The sequence below is a fragment of the Jaculus jaculus genome, chromosome 13 (assembly GCF_020740685.1).
Source record: "Jaculus jaculus isolate mJacJac1 chromosome 13, mJacJac1.mat.Y.cur, whole genome shotgun sequence".
NCBI lineage: Eukaryota > Metazoa > Chordata > Mammalia > Rodentia > Dipodidae > Jaculus > Jaculus jaculus.
Genome location: NC_059114.1, coordinates 3,504,297 through 3,525,000, shown reverse-complemented (window position 1 = coordinate 3,525,000; position 20,704 = coordinate 3,504,297). Strand labels below are relative to the sequence as shown.

At 48.1% G+C, this 20,704-nt stretch overlaps 2 protein-coding genes across 2 annotated transcripts; one reads left to right on the top strand and one right to left on the bottom strand.

Moving 5' to 3' along the window:
- Positions 1–1,743: 1,743 nt before the first annotated feature.
- LOC101617677 (casein kinase I-like) lies at positions 1,744–3,097 on the bottom strand. The gene has a single exon (XM_045132199.1). It carries the CDS (start codon positions 3,095–3,097, stop codon positions 2,051–2,053), a length of 1,047 nt encoding a protein of 348 aa, XP_044988134.1. The 3' UTR covers positions 1,744–2,050.
- A 2,751-nt stretch (positions 3,098–5,848) lies between these two features.
- Positions 5,849–17,801, top strand: LOC101617385 (butyrophilin subfamily 2 member A2-like). The gene is made up of 8 exons (XM_012951767.2): positions 5,849–5,987; positions 6,634–6,739; positions 8,582–8,929; positions 9,503–9,784; positions 13,017–13,184; positions 14,525–14,545; positions 14,632–14,658; positions 17,188–17,801. The coding sequence occupies exons 2-8, from the start codon at positions 6,634–6,636 to the stop codon at positions 17,799–17,801; spliced, it is 1,566 nt and encodes a 521-aa protein (XP_012807221.2). The 5' UTR covers positions 5,849–5,987.
- Positions 17,802–20,704: the final 2,903 nt, after the last annotated feature.

Here is a 20,704-nt window from a genome sequence, read left to right as displayed (position 1 = left end):
GCTCTAAAAAATTAAGGACATGAAACCAATATACTTTTTGAAGACAAATATACATGTTTTAAACTCTATCAGACAAAATGTCTTTAAAACCACCTGAGGCACATTTTAAGAAAGAGAAATTCTTACCAAAGTTCCGCAATTTCAACCTAGGTGGAGTGACCCCATGTTACATTGCACTCTCGTTAAATGGTGATCTCAGAATCTATGGTCACTTATAAGACCCACCTGGTGCTTTGAAAGAGACTTTCAAAGATCAGTGTATTAGGGAAAAAGCATTTCTCTTCTCAGGATCTAATTTCTCATCAAAATCTCCTTCTGAGCTGAGCCTGATGGTACACACCTTTAATCCCAGAACTCCGGAGGCAGAGGGAGGAGGATTGCCATGAGTTCAAGGCCACCCTGAGACTACATAATGAATTCTAGGTCAGCCTGGGCCAGAGTGAAACCCTACCTGGAAAAACCAAAAAGAAAAAAAAAAATCTCTGTCTAAAAAGAACAGTAATCTGCCCAGGGAACTAATTTAGGACGGGTTCAACCTCCCTTTGCCCCATCCTGTGGTTCTAGGAGTCACACCCAGCCTTTTGATCCTCATGACCTCATGACCTGTCTGTTAAGTTCTGGTTCACAGTGGAGGACCAAGACAGTTTCTTGAATCCAAGATTTTTGTTGTAGTGGAAGAGAGGGAGGAGAAGAGTGAATGACAGAGAAAAGGAGGGATGGAGAAGAGTGGAGGGGAAGCATGTACCTGGGATAAGAGAGTAGAAAAACAGTGAGTGAGGGCCAGGGAGAGGGTCTTAGGGAGAGAAGTGAAACTGCTCTGATGCAGAGGTAAGAAGTAGGGGAAGGTGGTCTTCCCTTCTTTTAGCCCACAGTTCCCATACTACCATATTACCATACCAGGTGGCAGTCCCAGAGTTGCAGGGGTGCCATGGCCGGGTAGGCAGGAGAGAATAATGGGTAGAGAGCCCTGGGACTCTTAATGCTGTCCAAGTGCTCCTGACCTAGGGTAGTCTGTGTGAGGTTTAGAGTTTGCAATAGAGGACTGAGATGGACCATTTTCCTTGGGTTTTAAGACTTTATTGTGATAGGGGGGTACATGCACCTGGTGCAGTAAAGCCAAAAAAGACAGAGGGTTTTATGGAAGGGGGGAAGGGCAGAAAGGGCCCTGGGAGGGAGGGGTCCTGAGTGATGTGCTGAGGTAGGCTTGACAGGAAGGTGGCATTCTTCTCAGAGTGGACATCCTCAATCACAGGAGGTGGTTCCAACAGAATCCCAGACCTAGTTAGACCATGGTGTTGCAGGGGACATAGAGAGCTCCGGGGACTCTCATTCTTGATTCTGCTACCACCTCTATCTTGAGTTCTCCCACTTGCTGTAGGGGAAATGCTGCTGGTCTAAGCCTTTTCACAGGTGCACTGAAGAACGGAGTGTAGAAATTAGACTGGGCGCTGAAGGGACAAGGGAGTTAGGCCACCCAGGAGTCTGACTTGCGAAGCAGAGACTCCAGTCCCTGGAGAGATACAACTGACACTAAGGAAGGACAGGACAGGACAGAATGTAGGACTTCAGAAGCTCCAGATGTCACAAGAGGCCAAGAACACTGCAGGCTGGGAACAACTGAAATTGTTCTCTGGAGGGATGAATACAAAGTCTACTCAAGAGGCAAAAACAGGGAACATTCAGGAGGCTCAGGAGAGAACTGACAACTTTTTTTTTTCTTTTTAAGTGATTACGATTGTTTAATGAGTGGTTAAAGGTCAGCCTAACAATATTCCTGGTAGAATGCAGCAGTCAAATCCAGATTTAGCTCTTCAGTTGGGCAAATGATAATATATTCCAGCCAGGGGTCACTTCGCCCACGATGAATTCTCCCGTAATGTACGTGAAGCAAGAGCAAACTCCACAGGAGAATTCGATAATTTTCCAACATTCAACCTTCGACTAACCGTCATTCTCTCCCTCAGTGTGCTTTGGTTCTTGGCTTTTAACCTTCCAGGCTGTGCGGCATCTCTGGGCTTCCGCAAGTTGAGAACACATCTTCATCATCACGTCAGTTTAAATGAGCCACGACTTCCTTTGTTCCCTTCATGTTACTCTTGGCTTTGTCAGCTTGCTTGCCCGTGGGGGCTTGGGCCTGCTGAGCCTGCCCACCGGAAGAGGCTGCCTGCTGGGCGGCTTTCTGCTTTAACACGGTCCAGTCAAAGGTGTAGTCATACTGGTCGTTCAGGCTCCGGAAAAGGACGCGGAAGAGCTGCCTCAGGTACAAGTAATCGGGGGCTTCTTCAAAGCGCAGCCCACGGCAATAGTTTAAGTACATAGCAAATTCCGCAGGAAACCCCTTACATAAAACCTCGACGGGAGTGGACATCTTCTTTTCGCTAATCTTCTCGTGTTTCTGCTTCTTTGTTGCAGCCTTTAGCCCTTGCCACGGCAGACTGGTTCTGTTAAAATACATCAGAACATACCCTAACGACTCCATGTCGTCTCGGCGACTCTGCTCGATGCCGAGATGCGCGTTGATGCTGGCGTAGCGCGCCGTGCCGGTGAGGTTCTTGTCTTCCCGGTACGGTATGTGTTGCCTCGTCCTGTTGTCTCGGTACTTTTTGGCCAAACCAAAATCAATAAGGAATAACTTGTTGCAGTGACGCCCGATGCCCATGAGGAAGTTGTCTGGCTTGAGGTCTCTGTGTATAAAATTCTTCGTGTGCACGTACTCGATCCTGCTGATCATCTGGTCGGCCAGCATGAGCACCGTCTTCATCGTGAACCTTCTCGAGCAGAAGTTGAAGAGCACCTCGAGGCTGGGCCCCAGGAGGTCCATGACCAGCACGTTGTAGTCCTTCTCCTGCCCGTACCAGCGCATGTGCGGGATGCCCACGCCGCCCTGCAGGATCTTGTAGAGCTTGCTCTCGTACAGCAGCTGCGGGTGCCGCGCCTTCTGCGACTCCAGCTTCACGGCCACCTCCTCGCCGTTAGTGATGTGGGTGGCCAGGTAAATGTCCCCGAAGGAGCCAGACCCGATCTTGCGCATCACCTTGTACTCCCCTCCGACGATGAACTCGGCCTTGGAGCCGCCGCCGCCGCTGCTGCTCGCCATGCTGGGCCGCGACGCCGCGAGGCCGGGCGCCGAGGGAGGCCTCGGGGCGGCGTAGGCGGGCGGCGGGCCTCCCGGCGCCTCGGGCCGCGATGGGCCTCCGGGAGCGGCCGGCCGACCGCCCGGCTGCCGAGCGCTGCGCGGCGACTCAGGCGAGGCCGCTCGTTGGCGGTCGGCCGCTCTTCAGTCAGTCAGGCGAGGCCGCTCGTTCGCAGGCGGCCGCTCCTCAGTCAGTCAGGCGAGGCCGCTCTCAGTCAGGCGAGGCCGCTCCTCAGTCAAGTCAGGCGAGGCCGCTCGTTCGCAGGCGGCTGCTCGTCAGTCAGTCAGGCGAGGCCGCTCGTTCGCAGGCGGCCGCTCGTCAGTCAGTCAGGCGAGGCCGCTCCTCAGTCAAGTCGGGCGAGGCCGCTCTCAGTCAGGCGAGGCCGCTCCTCAGTCAAGTCAGGCGAGGCCGCTCGTTCGCAGGCGGCTGCTCGTCAGTCAGTCAGGCGAGGCCGCTCGTTCGCGGGCGGCCGCCGCCGTGTCTCTGGCGGCGACGTCGCGGGCCGGCGAAGGGGCGCAGGGAGCTCGGGCGGCGCGGCCCGCGGGTCACTCGGCCGCCGCCATCTTGTTTCTCCTTTGTGACTTCGGTCAATACCGACTCTGGACGGCGATCACCTCTCTCAGCACTCCCTTCTCACCCCCACCCCCGTCCTGTTCCTCTGACTCTCTTCTTTCGAATCAGTCTCCCTTCTATTTTCACGGGTTGTTTGCTTGTTTTACAAGGTAGGGTCTCACTCTAGCCCACACTGACCTGGAATTCACTATGGAGTCTCACGGCTGCCTTGAACTCATGGAGATCCACCTACCTCTGCCTGCCGAGTGCTGGGATTAAAGGTGTGTGCCACCACCGATTTTTTTGGTTTTTCAAGGAAGGTCTCAACTCTAGCCCAGGCTGACCTGGAACACATCTTCTGTAGCCCCAGGCAATCCTCCTACCTCTGCTGGAATTAAGGGTGTGTGCCACCATGGCTGGTGATGTCATCATTTTTCTTTCCTCTTTTGCAGCTCTTGTGGAGGTAGCATCAGCCACTGTGAGGTCATGAATATGAAGGCCACTTGGTGTCTGGAAGACTGTATTGTAAGCACTCCTCCCCATCCTTTGGCTCTTGTATTCTTCCCCTGGCCCTTCTGTAATGGACCCTCAGCCTTCTCAGCATGTTGGTCACTTTTTAATCACCCTAGTGGTCACTGCCATTTGAAAAGAGAAGCTTCTCTTACCAAAAGTGAGAGTAGCATCAATATATGGGCATAAATATAAGTGTTTAAAAGGCAGTTTGGTGGGCATTATATATCCATTTAGCCAGACAATAGTAGTAGTTTTCCCCTAGGCCTATGACATCCCCAACCACAGGCTTTTGGCTAGGTTTTCAGTAACAGGCATGAATTCCCTCCCATGGAGCAGGCTTCAAATGTGATCAGACAGCATTTGGTTTTCCCCCTGTAACCGACATGCCACCATCGCACCAGTTGGTACACTGTGGGGTCCACTGCGAGTTAAGACCACTGATGAATTTGCTCCTTCCAAATGTGCCCTGCACAGATAGCTCTTTCCAGCATCCCAACAGCTAGTCAACAGGGAGGAAGCTTCCAGCTCAGGTCCAGCTTGATTTCCCAGTTACCTGTAGCCCAAACATGTGGAGAAATTCACATAATAGTAACTTCCCAGGTAGGAGAACAGATATTCTAAAGACAGACATTATCCCTCCTCTCAGCTGACAAATCATTCAAACAATGGCCTATACTCCCAGCACTTAGGAGGGAGACAAAGGTAGGAGTTCAAGGTTAGCCTGGGACTACAGAGTGAGTTCCCTACCTCAAAAAAGTGGAACAAAACAAAACAAACAACAGGGCTGGAGAGATGGCTCAGGGATGAAAGGTATTGTTTGCAAAGTCTGAAGGCCCAGATTTGATTCCCCAGTACCCATGCAAATAAAAGGTGCACAAAATGGTACATGCGTCTTTCTGATCTCCCTCTCTCTCTCTCCGTCTCTCTCTCTCTCCCTTCCCTCTCCCTCCCCCCCCCTCCCTCCCTCCCTCCCTCCCTCCCTCCCTTCCTCCTTGCAAATAAATATAATTTAAACACAACTACAACGGCTAGAGAGATAGCTCAGCGTTTAAGGCTCTTCCCTACACAAGCCTGACAACCCGGATTTTATTCCCCAGTGCCCCCATAAAGCCAGATGCCCTGGTGCATGCCCATTCTCCATTCTCTCTCTTCCTCTTTCTCTCTCTCTCTATCTGTCTGCTAAAAATAAAAAATAAGCCCTTTAATTATGTGAAAAAAAATAAAATAAAGCAACGAATCTCGAAAAACTACTATTTCTCCCTGGGAAGGGAAAAAGGGAGCCCTGGAAGAGATTTCAAACCGTTCTGACAACTTATTGGACCACACTGCCTGGTGCTAAGACGTGACTCTTGCCCTCTTTTTAAACCTAGACTTTATATTAGAGCTACAGAGGAGCTTGGGGGGTGTCACTGAACCCCATTGTTTTTCTTCTTCCCTCCTATACATTCACAACTTAACTAGGAATCTCAAAGCTTTGGAAGAGGGAGGAAGGGAGGATCTACCTGCTGGCTCCGTTTATTCCACCTAGCAACAAGTGACAGCTGAGCTCCCGAACACCATTGGCTGTGCATCCAGCACCTGACCAATCGCGACCTGTCAACTGTTCACTGGAATTTAAGCCCTTGCAGGCGGGGAGGTCCGGCATCTGCAGCCACTGCGCACTGGTGAAGTTAAGTTCTTGCCCCTCTTAGCAGCTTTTGACTGTGTCTGTGGGCGGCCTGGAACCGTAGTGGAATCGCCACTCGAAGGTCCGAAAAGGAAAGAAGACGCAGTGGTTAATTCTAGAAGGTAGGGAAAGGAGGCCGAGCTGCGCCGCAGGCTCAGGGTGGTGGAGGTAGGTGGAGAACGCAGGCTGCTGTGAGGGAAATGGGGCCCGGGTCAGGGTGCCCACCTCGAGAGAGGAGGCCTCCCCTGCCTTTACCCGAGGCTCACCTGCCTGGGTCATAGGAGGAGGGCAGGAGAGGGAAGAGGAGGTGGAGGAGAGTTGGAAGAGGAAAGGGGGAAGGAGGAAGAAAAGGAAGGAGAGATGAAAAGGAGAGGATGAGGAGGAAGAAAGAAAAAGAAGAGATGGAAGAGGAGGAGGAAGAAAAGAAAAGAGAGGTGGGAGGTGAGGAGGGAGAAAAGAAAAGAGGGGTGGAGGAGGAACAGGAGAAGGAAGGGTATCAGGTGACCACTAAAGAAACTGGACTCTTGGAAACAGAAGTGAGCCAGGCAGAAGACTGCCTGGTGGCTGTGTTGTTCGACTATTAGGTCATCTTAATTAGGCTACACCTGAACCATCGAAGAAGGGGTCTGCCTATGATAGAAGTTGGGTTACACATAGACCAACATGGTGCCAAGAAAGTTTGGCATAGATGAGCAGCGTGGCACCACGTCCACTTGGCTGATTTGTCCCCCTCTGTTCTCTTCGGTGATCCGTCTTCGGCTCTTCTAGATGACTCCTCGGTCCCCATGCCATATGGAGCCAGTTGCGTTCTGCACCTCTGCCCACCAGCCCCATCTCTTGGTCCTGGTTCTGAGTCTGCCTGTGCTGGGCTCAGGTAGGGATGCAGGCTCCTTGCGCCTGTTGGCTTCTCAGAAAGCGGTGAGAACACTTCGATGTGCAGAAGGGAGGCCAAAGGAGCACAGCTCTGCTGACCCAGGTTTTCATTCTGAAAGTGGTCACTGCGTGCAGCCAGTGCTGTGCCTCCGAAACTGGCGAGAACCTCAGAGCGGGGCGCATCTTAACGATAGATTGTGCTTAACTTCAATCAAATGTAAATGCTTACCTTGGGGGTCACGGTGACGCACAGTTCTACTCCCAGCGTTTGGGAGGCTGAAGCAGGAGGATTGACAAGAGTTTCAGGCCAACCAAGACTGCATAAAGAGTACTAGGCTAGGCTAGCCAGGACTGCATAGCAATGCCCTGCCTCCAAAAACAAATTTTTTTAAACAAAGCTTACTAATGCCAATAGAATAAAATTTATACTTTTTTTTTTTTTCAAGGAAGGATCTAGTTCTAGCCCAGACTGACCTGGAATTCACTATGTAGTCTCAGGATGGCCTTGCACTCATAGCAATCCTCCTACCTCTGCCTCCCTAGTGCTAGGATTAAAGGTGTCCACAACCATGTCAGGCAAATTTAATACTTTAAAAAATAATGGTAGCCAATGAGGAAATGTTATATCTAGAGAGATAACACTATGCTCTTCCACGCTGAAAACAGAGGCATTGTGGGAAAATAGGGCCAGTCACCTGTCTCCCAACCAGGAGAGGTCAGTTCAGCTGCCTCCCAGCTACACCCACATGGCTTCCTGCTTCTGCCTAGTGGTTTTGATATATGCTGTAAGATTTCTATAGACGTGGCCCAGGGGGGAGATAGGGTCTTTCTCCAGTTTGGCCAAACTGTAAATAAACCCTTCTTCCTTTTCAAAATAAAATAAAATAAAATAAATATTGGGCTGGACAGAGGGCTTAGCAGTTAAGACATTTGCCTGCAAAACCAAAGGACCTCGGTTTGACTCCTCAGGACCCACGTAAGCCAGATGCACAAGGGGTTGCATGCATCTGGAGTTCCTTTGCAATGGCTGGAAGCCCTAGTGTACCCATTCTCTCTCTCTCTCCCTTCCTCTGCCTCCTTTCTTTCTCTCTCTCTCTCTCTCTCAAATAAATAAATAATAACATAAAAAAAAATTATTTCCTGGCATGGTGGTACAAATCTTTAATTCCAGCCCTTGGAAGGCAGAGGTAGGTGGATGAGTTCAAGGCCACCCTGAGACTACACGGTGAATTCCAGGTCAGCCTGAGCTACAGTGAGACCCTACCTGAAAAAAAAAAAAAAAAAAAAAAAGATTATTTTTTATTTGCAAGCAGAGAGAATGGACACACAAGGGTATCTTGCCACTGTAAAGGAACACCATATGCATGCACCACTTTGTGCATCTGGCTTTATGTGGGTACTGGCGAATCAAACTCAGGTGGTTAGGCTTTGCAGGCAAGTGCCTTAACACCTGAGCCATCTCTCCAGCCCTTGTTTTGGTATAGGATTAGATAGGGCCTTACATGGTCCAGGCTGACCAAAAAGTCCCAGTGTCCCTGAGCATAACCTTGAGCATCTGATCCTCCTCCTTTAGCTCCCCAGTGCTAAGATCACAGGTGTACACAACCCTGGGCTTGGATAGGTATTTTGTTCATGACACATGGTCGGCCTTCCAGAGGCGCTACTCTCTTTAACCATGTGTCACTCACTTGCCGTAGCTACCAATTCCCTCCTCTGTCCCCACCCCCAAAGTCCCTGAAGCCTCTGAAAAGCTGTATGTAAGTCACAGAATTCCCACTTCCCTTCCCACAAGGATAATTTAGTGGCCAAAGTCCCCATCTCAATGTCCTCCTTCATTAAACAGCCCAGTTTTCTGTCATGGGGCCAGCTGAGCCCATCCTGGCCATGGTGGGAGAAAACACGACATTGCACTGCTACCTGTTACCAGAGAAAAACGCTGAGGACATGGAGGTGCGATGGCTCCGGTCACAGCTCTCCCCCGCAGTGCTGGTGTACAAGTCCCGACGAGAGAGGCCGGAGGAGCAGATGGAGGTGTATCGAGGAAGGACCACGTTCCTGAGTGCGGACATCAACAAGGGGAGGGTGGCGCTGGCCATAAGCAACGTCACAGCCCACGACAACGGTGTCTATCGCTGTTACTTCCAGGAAGGCCAGTCCTATGATCAGGCCGTCGTGCGCCTTGTGGTGGCAGGTGAGCCACTCTGTCCGTGTGCTTCTGTGTTTTCCCAGGGTGACTTCTGGGGAAAGTTTCTCTCCTAACTTCAGGCACATTGCAAAGCAGATTTCTTGCTGCCATCCTCTTTTATGTTCTCTCTCTCTCTCTCTCACTCACTCGCTGACTCTCTGCCAGTATGTATGTATATATGTATGTATATGTAAAAACTGGGCATGGTGGCACATGCCTTTAATCCCAGTACTCAGGAGGCAGAGGAAGGAGTATCACCATGAGGTCGAGGCCACCCTGAGACTACATAGTGAATTCCAGGTCAGCCTAAAACCCTACCTCGGAAAAAAAAAAAAGAAGAAGAAGAAGAAAAGATAAAATGTGGGTCTGGAGAGATGCCTCAGCAGTTAAGGCACTTGCCTGCAAAGCCTGACAATGTGGGTTCAGCTCCCATCGTTGGCTTCACCACTGAGAGCAGTTTAGAGACACAGTGGTCGAAGCCTCATGGTTGCCAGTGGCAAGTGAGGACCACACCCAAGGCCATTCCTGGGCAAGCACTCCACCTCGGCCTTCTCCCCTGAGGCCTGGCCTTCCCCCCAGCCCTAGGTTCCAAGCCACTCATTGAACTGACGGCCCTTGAGGACGGCGGCATCCGGCTGGAATGCACATCTACCGGGTGGTATCCAGAACCTGTTGCCCTGTGGAGAGACCCCCACAGGGAGGTCACACCCGCCTGGGAGGAGGCCTACACTGCGGACATGGATGGACTCTTCGCTGTCAGCACAGTTGTGATCATCAGGGACTATTCTGTGAGGAACATGACCTGTTCTGTCAACAGCAGTCGGCTCGACCAGGAGTTGGAGAGTGTGGTCTTCATCCCAGGTTAGCTCTGGACACTTGTAGGAGGGCCGGATGCTCAGCAGGCAGGTTCAAGTCTGAAGTGGTAATGGAGAGTGAGGGGGTGTTAGTGGACTCTGTGGAGCTGAAAGGTGGTCACGGCGGAACTGAGGCCCTTTCTTGTCACAGGAGGGGAACTAAAACATGAATAGCAGCTGGGTATGGTGGCACACGCCATTAACCCCAGCACTCAGGAGGCAGAGGTAGGAGGATTGCCATGAGTTCGAGGCCACCCTGAGATTACATAGTGAATTCCAGATCAGCCTGGGCTAGAGTGAGACCCTACCTTGAAAAACAGCCAAAAACACAAAAAAAACATGAGTAGCCCCTTAGGATAAATCTTGTGGTGTTTCTACTTGTGATTTTTTAAATTTATTTTTATTAATTAATTAATTTATTTATTTGAGACAAAGGGGGGGGGGTGAGAAAATGAGAGAATGGACACACCAGGGCCTCTAGCCACTGCAGTTGCACTCCAGACACATGTGCCACCATGTGCATCTGGCTTATGTGGGACCTGGAGAATCAAACCTGGGTCCTTAGGCTTCACAGGCGAGCACCTTAACCATTAAGCCATCTCTCCAGCTTGTGATCTGTAGCCCAGGTAGGCCTTGAACATCTGGCGATCCTCTTACTTCAGCTCCTGAGTGCTAGAATTAAAGGCATGCGCCACTGTGCCCATCTATGATAGGTTTTATTGTTTTTGTTTTCAGAATAAATAACTTATACTGCAGCAAACTTTAAATATTAAAAATAGGGGCTGAGGCCAGGCATGGTGGCACACACCTTTAATCCCAGTGCTTGGGAGACAGAAGTAGGAGGATCACCATGAGTTTGAGGCCACCCTGACACTACATAGTGAATTTCAGGTCAGCCTGGGCCAGAGTGACACCCTACCTTGAAAAACCAAAACACACACACACATATGCGCGCGCACGGGCTAAAGAGATGGCTCAGTGGTTAAAGGTTTGATTTCCCAATAACTACATTAAGCCAGACACACAAAGTGACACGTGGTCTGGAGGTTGATTGTACTTTCAAGAGGCCCTGGCACACCAATACTCATATGTTCTCTTGTAAATAAATATTTTTAAAAACATTAAAAATGGGAGGCCGTGTGTGGTGGCACAGTGAATTCCAGGTCAGCCTGGGCTAGAGAGAGACCCTATCTTGAAAAGAACCAAAACAAGAAAAATATATATATATTAAAAACAGGGCTGGAGAGATGGCTTAGCAGTTAAGGCACTTGCCTGGAAAGCCTAAGGACTGATCCATGCTCAACTCTCCAGATCTGGCATAAACCAGACACAGAGGTGAGGCAAGGGCAAGGTCTCACATGCCCAATAGGTGGCATAAGGAACTGGCGTTCAATTTGAGTGGCTGAGGCTCTGGTGAACTACTTCTCTCTATCTCTCTCTTGCCCTCTAAAAATTAAAAAAAAAAAAAATTGAAGTGTGGTGGTGTATACCTTTAATCCCAGCACTTGGGAGGCAGAGGTAGGAGGATTGTCATGAGTTCGAGGCCACCCTGACACTACATAGTAAATTCCAGGTGAGCCTGGGCTAGAGAGAGACCCTATCTCCAAAAAAAAAAAAAAAAAAAGAAAAAAAGAAAAAGAAAGAAATTTTAAACTGGGTGTGGTGTTGCCCACCTTTAATTCCAGCACTCAGGAGGCAGAGGTAGGAAGATTGTCATGAGTTCAAGGCCACCCTAGTCTGCAAGTCAGCCTAGACTACAGCAAGACTATACCTCAAAAAACAACAACAAACAAACAAAGAAGAAACTTTAAAAATTGAAAACAATGATATCTGGTTGGGCATAGTGGTGCACACCTTTAATCCTAGCACATGGGAGGCAGTGGTAGGAGGATCACCAAGAGTTCGAGGTCACCCTGAGACTACATAGTGAATTCCATGTCAGCCTGGGCTAGAGTGAGACCCTACCTCAAAAAAACAAAAATAAATAAATGATATCTGGATATGATGCCCATATCTATAATCTAGCACCTGGGAGATTAAAGCAGAATAGAGAATCTAAGGCCAACCCAAGCTACATAGAGAATTCCTTTTTTTTTTCAAGATAGGGTTTCACTCTAGCCCAAGCTGACTTGGAATTCACACTGTAGTCTCAGGGTGGCCTTGAACTCAAGGCGTTCCTCCTACCTATGCCTCCCAAGTGCTGGGATTAAAGGTGTGCACCAACACGCCCAGCTACATAGAGAATTCTAAAACAAAATAAATGAATCAATAATAATCATAAAACCTGGGGAAATAACAATAATAAAATCCTGGAAGGATGATCCTGTATACCTGACGGTACTGTCTACTGAAGCCCCATTTTTGCCCAGGGAATTTCCCAAGGAACAGCAGTAGGGAAATTCCCGATCTACATATATTCAGTATTTCATCCAACAAATACTCCACAAGTAACTTCTATGGTAGAGACACTATTGTAGAAATCTACATAAAGTCACTGAGCGCAGCATGAAGATTCATGCCATGTGAAGTTCACATTCTAGAGAAATAGTAAAGAGTTTCTCGGGAACTGCAGGGATGTTGAGCATTTCAGTTATTCACAGGATAGCCAGGGAGCAGTTCACAGTGAAGAACAAGGAAATGAGCCGAGCAGATACTTAAGGATGGAGAAAGACAGATAATGGGGATAGTGTGTGTAGAGGGGCTGAGCTCTGGCAATTTCAACTCCAAGAGGCATTCGTGGAGTGGGAGGAAATGGAAATGGACTTGGAGTGGAGGCCATGAAAACAGTGTACAGTGACAGCCACATGACTTTTAGTTGGACTGAGATAGAATTTGTTGATTTTTTTTTTTTTTTTTTTTTTTTTTTTTTTTGTAGGATCTCACCCTAGCTCAGGCTGACCTGGAATTCACTATGTAGTCTCAGGGTGGCCTTGAACTCATGGCGATCATCCTACCTCTGCCTCTCAAGTGCCGGGATTAAAGGTGTGCGCCACCACGCCCGGCTTTTTCACTGGTATTCTTCTTGGCAGCTGTGACGTTTCTGCGTGTCACTCCCCTGGGTTCTAGCCCTGGAAGTTACAGGGTCAGCCAGCACAAAGCCATCATCTTCCTGCAGTGGTTCTTGAAGGAGCAACCCACCGGGCTGGGAAGCAAGGGGATTGCTGAGCTATGCTCCCAAAGGGCATGCCCAGCCCTGGTCTTGTTTATCACTACTTGGGACTTTCCCGCCTGTTTTTCAGAATCCTTAACTCCCAGCCCACCTCTGTGGTTGGTGGCCACAGCTGTCATCCCGCCTGCACTAATCCTCCTCGTGTCTGGGACCATCTGCTTCGTCAAGAAACTCCATGAGGGGAAAAAGGCTCTGTCATGGGAGAAAGAAGTCGAATATGAGAAGGAAGAAGTTATACGTAAGAAACTAGGGAGAGAGCACATAGAGAAGAGGAAGACTGTCACATGAAAGGGAAAAGTAGGGGAGTTTGTGGCTGAAAAAGGACACCATTCCTCAGGAATAGAGGGCTAGCCTTCGCTGCATGACATCCTGGCCAAAAAAAAGGGGGGGATGCATGCCTGTAATCCAAGCAGTTGGGAAGTGGGAGCAGGGGAGGAGGATGGAGTTAAAGGTCATCCTCAGCTATGTAGTGTTGATACAAAACACACAGCTCTCACCTCAAAGTGAATAAGAGATGGCTTATTCTATAGCCAGTGAATGACCATGGCCTGGGAATGCATTCAGGTTACCCTAAATTCCATGTTCTAGCATGTTAATGAGTTCATGAAGTTGTTATAGAGAACAAAAGAAAATCATACACCAAGGCATTTTTCAAGTACATGTTGGAAAGCTCAGGTCGGCGGCTTGCAGCAGAGCGGGGGCAGCTCCGACTGCAGGCTTCAGATGCTCTCGGATGACATTCTTAGTCTTTGGGTTGGTGGGAGCTGGTGGTCTGTTAGTACGTTCCAGAGTACCCCTGATAGTCACAAGGATGTTAGAGCAAACACAGAGGTGGGCAGTAAAAGACTGCTAAGGGGGGTAAAGATAGCCCAAGAAGCCAGGTGTGGTGGCTTTTAATCCCAGAATTTGGGAGGCAGAGGTAGGAGGATGGCTATGAGTTCAAAGCCAGCCTGGGATAACAGAGTTTGTTCCAGGTCAGCCTGGGCTAGAGCAAGACTACCCCCCCCAATAAAGGGGGGCTGGAGAGATGGCTTAGCAGTTAAGTGCTTGCCTGTGAAGCCTAAGGACCCTGGTTCAAGGCTCGATTCTCCAGGACCCACGTTAGCCAGATGCACAAGGGAGTGCATGCATCTGGAGTCCGTTTGCAGTGGCTGGAGGCCCTGGTGTGCCTATTCTTTCTCCCTCTCTCTATCTGCCTCTTTCTTTCTCTGCCTGTCACTCTCAAATGAATAAATAAAAATTAAAAAAAAAAAAAGCTAGGTGTGATGGCACATACCTTTAATCCCAGCACTGGGGAGGCAGAGGTAGGAGAATCAGTGTGAGTTCGAGGCTACCCTGAGACTACATTGTGAATTCCAGGTCAGCCTGGGCTAAAGCAAGACCCTACTTCAAAAAAAAAAAAAATGTTGATGTGATTCAGTCACCTGTTTGGTTAATATGTCATGGTTTCTGTCAGTTGCCAAGGTAGGGAGGAAAAGAGGAGACTGACATTACAACAGGAATCTGTCCTGCTCCATTCAGTGCAAACCCACATGCTCTGAGTCCAGCTATGGTGACAATATTTCCTTTCCTCCACAGAGCGGCTTCAAGAAGAACTGAGTAAGTTTAACCCTCCCTGAACTGCTACTGTGGTGTGCGGGGTTGGCCATGACCTTATCACGTTCACCCATGTCTGTTGTCTGCAGGATGGAGAAGAGCTCTCTTACATGCTGGTGAGTGCCTCTGACATCCTGAGATTTCTTCCCACCAGCAGAAACATGAGAACACAACTTTTAATCAGTACAATATTGGTTTTTTTGGGGGGAGGGGTTGTTTTTTTTTTTTTTAGATAGGGACTTGCTGTAGCCCAGTCTGACCTGGAATTCACTATGTAGTCTCAGGCTGGCTTTGATCTCGCATCAGTCCTCTATCTAGGCCTCCCCAATGCTGGGATTAAAGGTGTGTGCCACCACGCTGGGACAGTCCCACACCTTACTTCTTAGCATGCTTCTCTTTGCCAGAATGATGAAATCCATCATTACCAGAGGTCACCCATACAGAGCAGCTCTCCGCGAGTTGACTTTCAGTGGTTATTGCTCTTAGATGCTGAGTTACTTAGAAAAAAGGACAGTGCTGTTTTAGGTGTTTATCATCTAGACAAAGGTCAGACTACACTGTTAGATCCCCATGAGGGAAGAAAGATAAGCTTGCTAAGTCCTAGGGGAGTAACCACCACATTCCAGAAGGCGCCTGTGTACTCAAGAGAACATGGGTGCTTTGTAACCTTGGAGGGAAGGTGAGTCACTGAGTATTGTTTTTATTTTATTTTATTCTTTTTCTTTCTTTCTTTCTTTTTTTTGTTTTTGGTTTTATGAGGTAGGATCAGTCTCATTGTAGCTCAGGTGTTGACCTGGACTTCACTATGTAGTCTCAGGGTGGCCTTGATTGAATTTATGGCAATCCTACCCCCTCTGCCTCCCGAGTGCTAGGATTTAAAGTGTGTACCACCACACCCGGTATTCTTATTTCTTTTCTTTTCTTTGTATTTATGTATTAGCAGAGAGAGAGAGAGACAGAATCAGAGAGACTGGGCATGCTAGGGCCTGTAGCCCCTGCAAATGAGCTCTAGACGTATGGGCCTCTTATGCATTGTGGTAGCCACCTTCATGTCGCTGGGATGAACTTTCAAACCAGGCACAGTTATGGAGGAAGGGATATTAATTGAAGCTTACAGAGCCAGGGGAAATTCCATAATGGCAGAAGAAGCTGGCCAACTTTCACTGGTCCAAGCAGAGAGAGAGAAAAGAGCCACAAGCCCCTACAAGCAAGCAAGCACACTTCAGGAACTCCATGCAGAGCTCAGGCACTCTGCTCATCTTCACACTGAATTCCAGATCCATCCCCACACCTTAAGGCTGCACCCTAGGATCTACCCACAGTGACACCTCCTCCAGCCAGGTGGCTGCAGATCTAAGTTACAAACTGTAATAAAATCCTGAATATGGGGCTGGAGAGATTTGCAGGCAAATGCCTTAGCTGCTAAACCAAAGGACCCAGGTTCAATTCCCCAGGACCCGTGCAAGCCAGATGCACAAGGGGCACATGTGTGCGTCTGGAGTTCGTGTGCAGTGGCTACAGGCCCTGGCGTGCCCATTCTCTCTCTGTCTGTCGTCGTATACTACTACTAATACTTCTCCTCCTCCTCCTCCTTCTCTCTTTCTTTCTCTCTCTCTCTGTGCTTACAAATAAGTAAAATGGGAAAAAGAATCCTGAATATATTAGGGACCATTCAAACTACCACATGCATCCATCTGGCTTTCTGTGGGAAGTGAGGAACTGAACCCCACTGTTGGGCTTTGTAGGCATGCGCCTTAAGCACTGAGCCATCTCTCCAGCCCTTGTTTATTTGTCTGTCTGTTTGTTTGAGGCAGGGTCTCACTCTGGCCCAGGATGACCTGGAACTTACTCTGTAGCCTCAAGATGGACCTGATCTCAAGGAGATTCTTCTACCCCTGCTTCTGGGGTGCTGGGATTAAAGTCATGCACCGCCTACCCCCACTATAACTGAGCATTCTGTGTTTTACAATTTTTCACCTTCTACCCCAAGCACCAAAGAATACAGCTTCATCAGAAACATTCGCAGGAGGGCTTCTTTTCTCCTCAAAATTATGACAGTCAACTTGGGACACAGTCAGAATCACAATCAGGCATATGAACTTGGGAAAAGAGATCCTTTTAACATGGAAAGGTAGGATGACCCAGCAATAATAGATGCAGATGATGCAGGGCATGGTGGTACACACCTTTAATCCCAGCACTGGGGAGGCAGAGGTAGGAGCATCGTTGTGAGTTTGAGGCCACCCTGAGACTACATAGTGAATTCCAGGTCAGCCTGAGATAGAGTGAGACCCTACCTCAAAAAAAAAAAAAATAGTAATAATAATAAAGAGAGACCCAAAGATCATGTATGGTGAAGGGGCAAGGGACTGGGTCAGAAAATGCTGAGAGAATTAGGAACCCTTCCTAGTGGCTCATTTGCTAAATGTTATGGATTTTTTAGAGCCTCATTTCTTCTCTACTGAGAGTAATGCCCCTATCCCTGAAAGACAGAAGAGAGGTGAACCTCTATAATGCCCAATCTCTGAGCTTCCTGGGAACATAGGACATGGGAAGGTCCCCACATGGTAGAATCTTTACCAGCTCTCGGGACTTTGCCGAGGACCAAGATGCCAGCCCTAAGCTCCAGACTTCCTCCTCCACAGCTGATGTGGTGCTGGACCCAGATACAGCTCATCCTGAGCTCTTCCTGTCAGAAGACCTGAGAAGTGTGAGACGAGGCACCTCGAGACAGACTGTGCCCAACAACCCGGAGAGATTTGACTGCCAGCCTTGTGTCCTGGGCCAGGAAAGCTTCTCCTCTGGGAGACATTACTGGGAGATGGAGGTAGAAAATGTCATGGTGTGGTCCATTGGAGTTTGTAGAGACAGTGTGGAGAGGAAAGGGGAGGCCCTGCTGATTCCTGAGAATGGCTTCTGGACCCTGGAGATGTTTGGGAACCAGTACCGAGCCTTGTCCTCTCCTGAGAAGGTCCTCCCTGTGAAAGAATGCCTTCGCCGCGTGGCCGTCTTCCTGGACTACGAAGCTGGAGATGTGTCCTTCTACAACATGAGAGACAGGTCACATATCTACACATGTCCCCGTTCAGCCTTTTCTGGGCCCGTGAGACCCTTTTTCAGGCTGGGTTCTGATGATAGTCCCCTCTTCATCTGCCCAGTATTCAAAGGGGCTCAGGGAGTCACTGTGCCTGAGGGCGGCCTGGTCCTGTATAGGGCAGGGGCTCACCACCCTCCACAAGATGAATTTCTAGGTATTTGAGCCATGTTGTGATTTATGGCATTTGAGATTGGAACAAAATTTTTTTTAATTTATTTATTTGCAAGGAGATAGAGACAGAGAGAAGAGAGACAGGGAGAGAGAATGGTTGCACCAGGGCCTCTAGCCACTTCAATTGAACTCCAGATGCCTGCACCACATTGTTCATCTGTCTTTACATGGGTACTGGGGAATTGAACCTGGGTTATTAGGCTTTGCAGGCAAGTGCCTTAACCACTGAGCCACCTCTGCAGCCCTGGAATAAAATTTTTAATGTTTCTGAGTGGCAAAGTCACTGAGAAACCAAGCTGGTGCTGAGCAGAAAGCCTTCTCCCTGTAACCCAGCCAACTGAAAGCTGGAAAAAGCTGCACTGTATGCAGTCTTATGGGAGACAGAAGTCATCAGCAGTGAAAACAGTGGACACTGGAAACCTCAAGTTTCGCCAGACAGGTCAAATGACCAAACAAGTGCAATAGTGACATGTTTGCTCTAGGGGAACCAATTGCTCTGTAATTGGACTGAAGGCCCACTCTATGGGAGGGAATACATGCCTGGTGCTGAAATCCTAATCAAAAGCCTATAGCAGGGGAGGTCATGAGTTTTAGGGGAATAAAGCCTGCTCTTGTTTGGATAAATGCACATATTACCAAATTGTCCTGAAAGCACCACACTTAATGTTCATATTCACATACTAATGCCACTCTCACTTCTGGTTAGAGAAGCTTCTCTTTTCAGATGGCAATGACCACTGGGATGACCCAAAAGGCAACATAGTGCTAAAAAGAAGGGACGGAGGAGTGTCCAGCACTGAAACATCTCTATCATACCCTCTAAGGTTCAGGGTCCATTGTGGAAGAGGTGGCGGAAAGAATGTAAGAGCCAAAGGAAGGGAACCACTCCCTACATAGAACTGTCCAGACAGAATTTGGCCTCGACATCTGAGACCTCACAGTGCCTAGCAATACCCACATAAGACCCTCATAATAGGAGAAAAAGATGATGACATCAAATTAAAAGAGAGACTAATGGAGAGAGCAGAGTTGTGAAAGGGAAAGGAGGGGAGGAGAGGGAAATACCATTGTTTGTTGTCTGTAAGTATAGTTGTCAATAATAAATAAATATATATATATATATATATATATATATATATATATATATATATATATATATGGCTTTTAAAAAGTTTTTTTTTTTGTTTTTTTTTTTTTTTGGTTTTTCATTGTAGGGTCTCATTCTAGCCCAGGCTCACCTGGAATTTACTATGGAGACTCAGGGTGGCCTTGCCAGCTTAAAAAGGTTTTAAACATTCATACTTATGTTGAACCAACATTACTAAACCAACTACAGTTTAATATAAATATCTTATGAAAAATGACTTGTTTCTAAAAGAAAATACACTTTATTGAAAAGTAAATGGAATTATCTAAGCTTCTGGAGTGTAATGCCTAGGTTATTAAAAGATGGCTAGAACTGGGTGTGGTGGTGCATGCCTTTAATCCCAGTACTTGGGAGGCATAAATAGGAGGATCACTGTGAGTTTGAGGCCACTGAGATGGCATAGTGAATTCCAGGTCAGCCTGAGCTAGAGTGAGATCCTACCTCAGAAAACCTTAACCACTAAGCCATTTCTCTAGCCCAACAGTGCACGTCTTTAAGCAGAGCACTTCAGAAGCTGAGTTAAGAGGATCACCATGAGTTTCAAGGACAGCCTAGGCTATTATACAGTGAGTTCCATGTTAGCTTCAATTAGAGTGAAACTGTTCCTCAAAAGAACCCAAATAAAAGAGACCAGATTTTTGTGTCTGCCTTTACATTTAATCTGTTTGAATATCGAAAAAACACATAAAGCCAGGTGTGGTGGGATGCACCTTTAATCCCAGCACTTGGGAGGCAGAGGTAGGAGGATCTCTGTGAGTTCAAGGCCAGCCTGGGGCTACAGAGTGAGTTTTAGGTCAGCCTGGACTAGAGTGAGACCCTACCTCAAAAAAAAAAAAAAAAAAAAAAAAGACATGTAAGAGCCAGAGGGAGCTCTAGGTCAGCCTGGGATTGAGTAAAACCCTCATCTCAAAAATATATATATATATAAATATATATATAGAGAGAGAGGATGTAGGGAACTTTAGTGTATACCTGTGAGAACTCAGAGTGATTTAATACGTTATTAAAAAATATATATTGGGCTGGAGAGATGGCTTAGTGGTTAAGTCTGCAATGTCAAAGGATCCAGGTTGGACTCTCCAGGACCCACGTAGGCCAGATGCACAAGGGGGCACATGCATTTGGAATTCCTTTGCAGTGGCTGGAGGCCCTGGCATGCCAATTCTCTGACCTCCCCCCGCCTTTCTCTCTCAAATAAATAAATTAATAATGTATTTTTAAAAAATATTGCACCTGGCTTTACATGGAGCTAGGTACTGGGGAATCGAACCTGGATCATTAGGCTCTGCAGGCAAGTAAATTAACTGATGAGCCATCTCTCCAGCCCCTATATCAAGTATTTTTTTGGGGGGGGTGGTTTCGAGGTAGGGTCTCACTTGGGTCCAGGCTGACCTGGAATTAACTCTGTCATCTCAGGGTGGCCTTGAACTCATGGCAGTCCTCCTACCTCTGCCTCCCGAGTGCTGGGATTAAAGGCGTGCGCCACCACGCCCGGCTATAAAGTATTTTTAAAATATTTTTATTTATTTATTTGAGAGAGAGAGACATAGAGAATGGGTGCGCGAGGGCCTCCAGCCATTGCAAACAAACTCCAGACACATGTGCCACCTTGTACACCTGGGTCCTGGGGACTTGAACCTGGGTCCTTTGGCTTTGCAGGCAGATGTTTAACAGCTAAGCCACCCCTCAAGCCACATAATGTGTTTTTTAAAATATTTTATTTATTTACTTGAGAGAGATAGAGATA

Bases quoted from the DNA above. Each gene is read 5' to 3' on its own strand.
- LOC101617677 (XM_045132199.1), bottom strand. From the start codon at position 3,097: ATGGCGAGCAGCAGCGGCGGCGGCGGCTCCAAGGCCGAGTTCATCGTC.
- LOC101617385 (XM_012951767.2), top strand. From the start codon at position 6,634: ATGACTCCTCGGTCCCCATGCCATATGGAGCCAGTTGCGTTCTGCACC. The intron at 6,740-8,581 runs GTAGGGATGCAG...TTCATTAAACAG, and splicing joins TCTGCCTGTGCTGGGCTCAG to CCCAGTTTTCTGTCATGGGG. The intron at 8,930-9,502 runs GTGAGCCACTCT...CCTTCCCCCCAG, and splicing joins CGTGCGCCTTGTGGTGGCAG to CCCTAGGTTCCAAGCCACTC.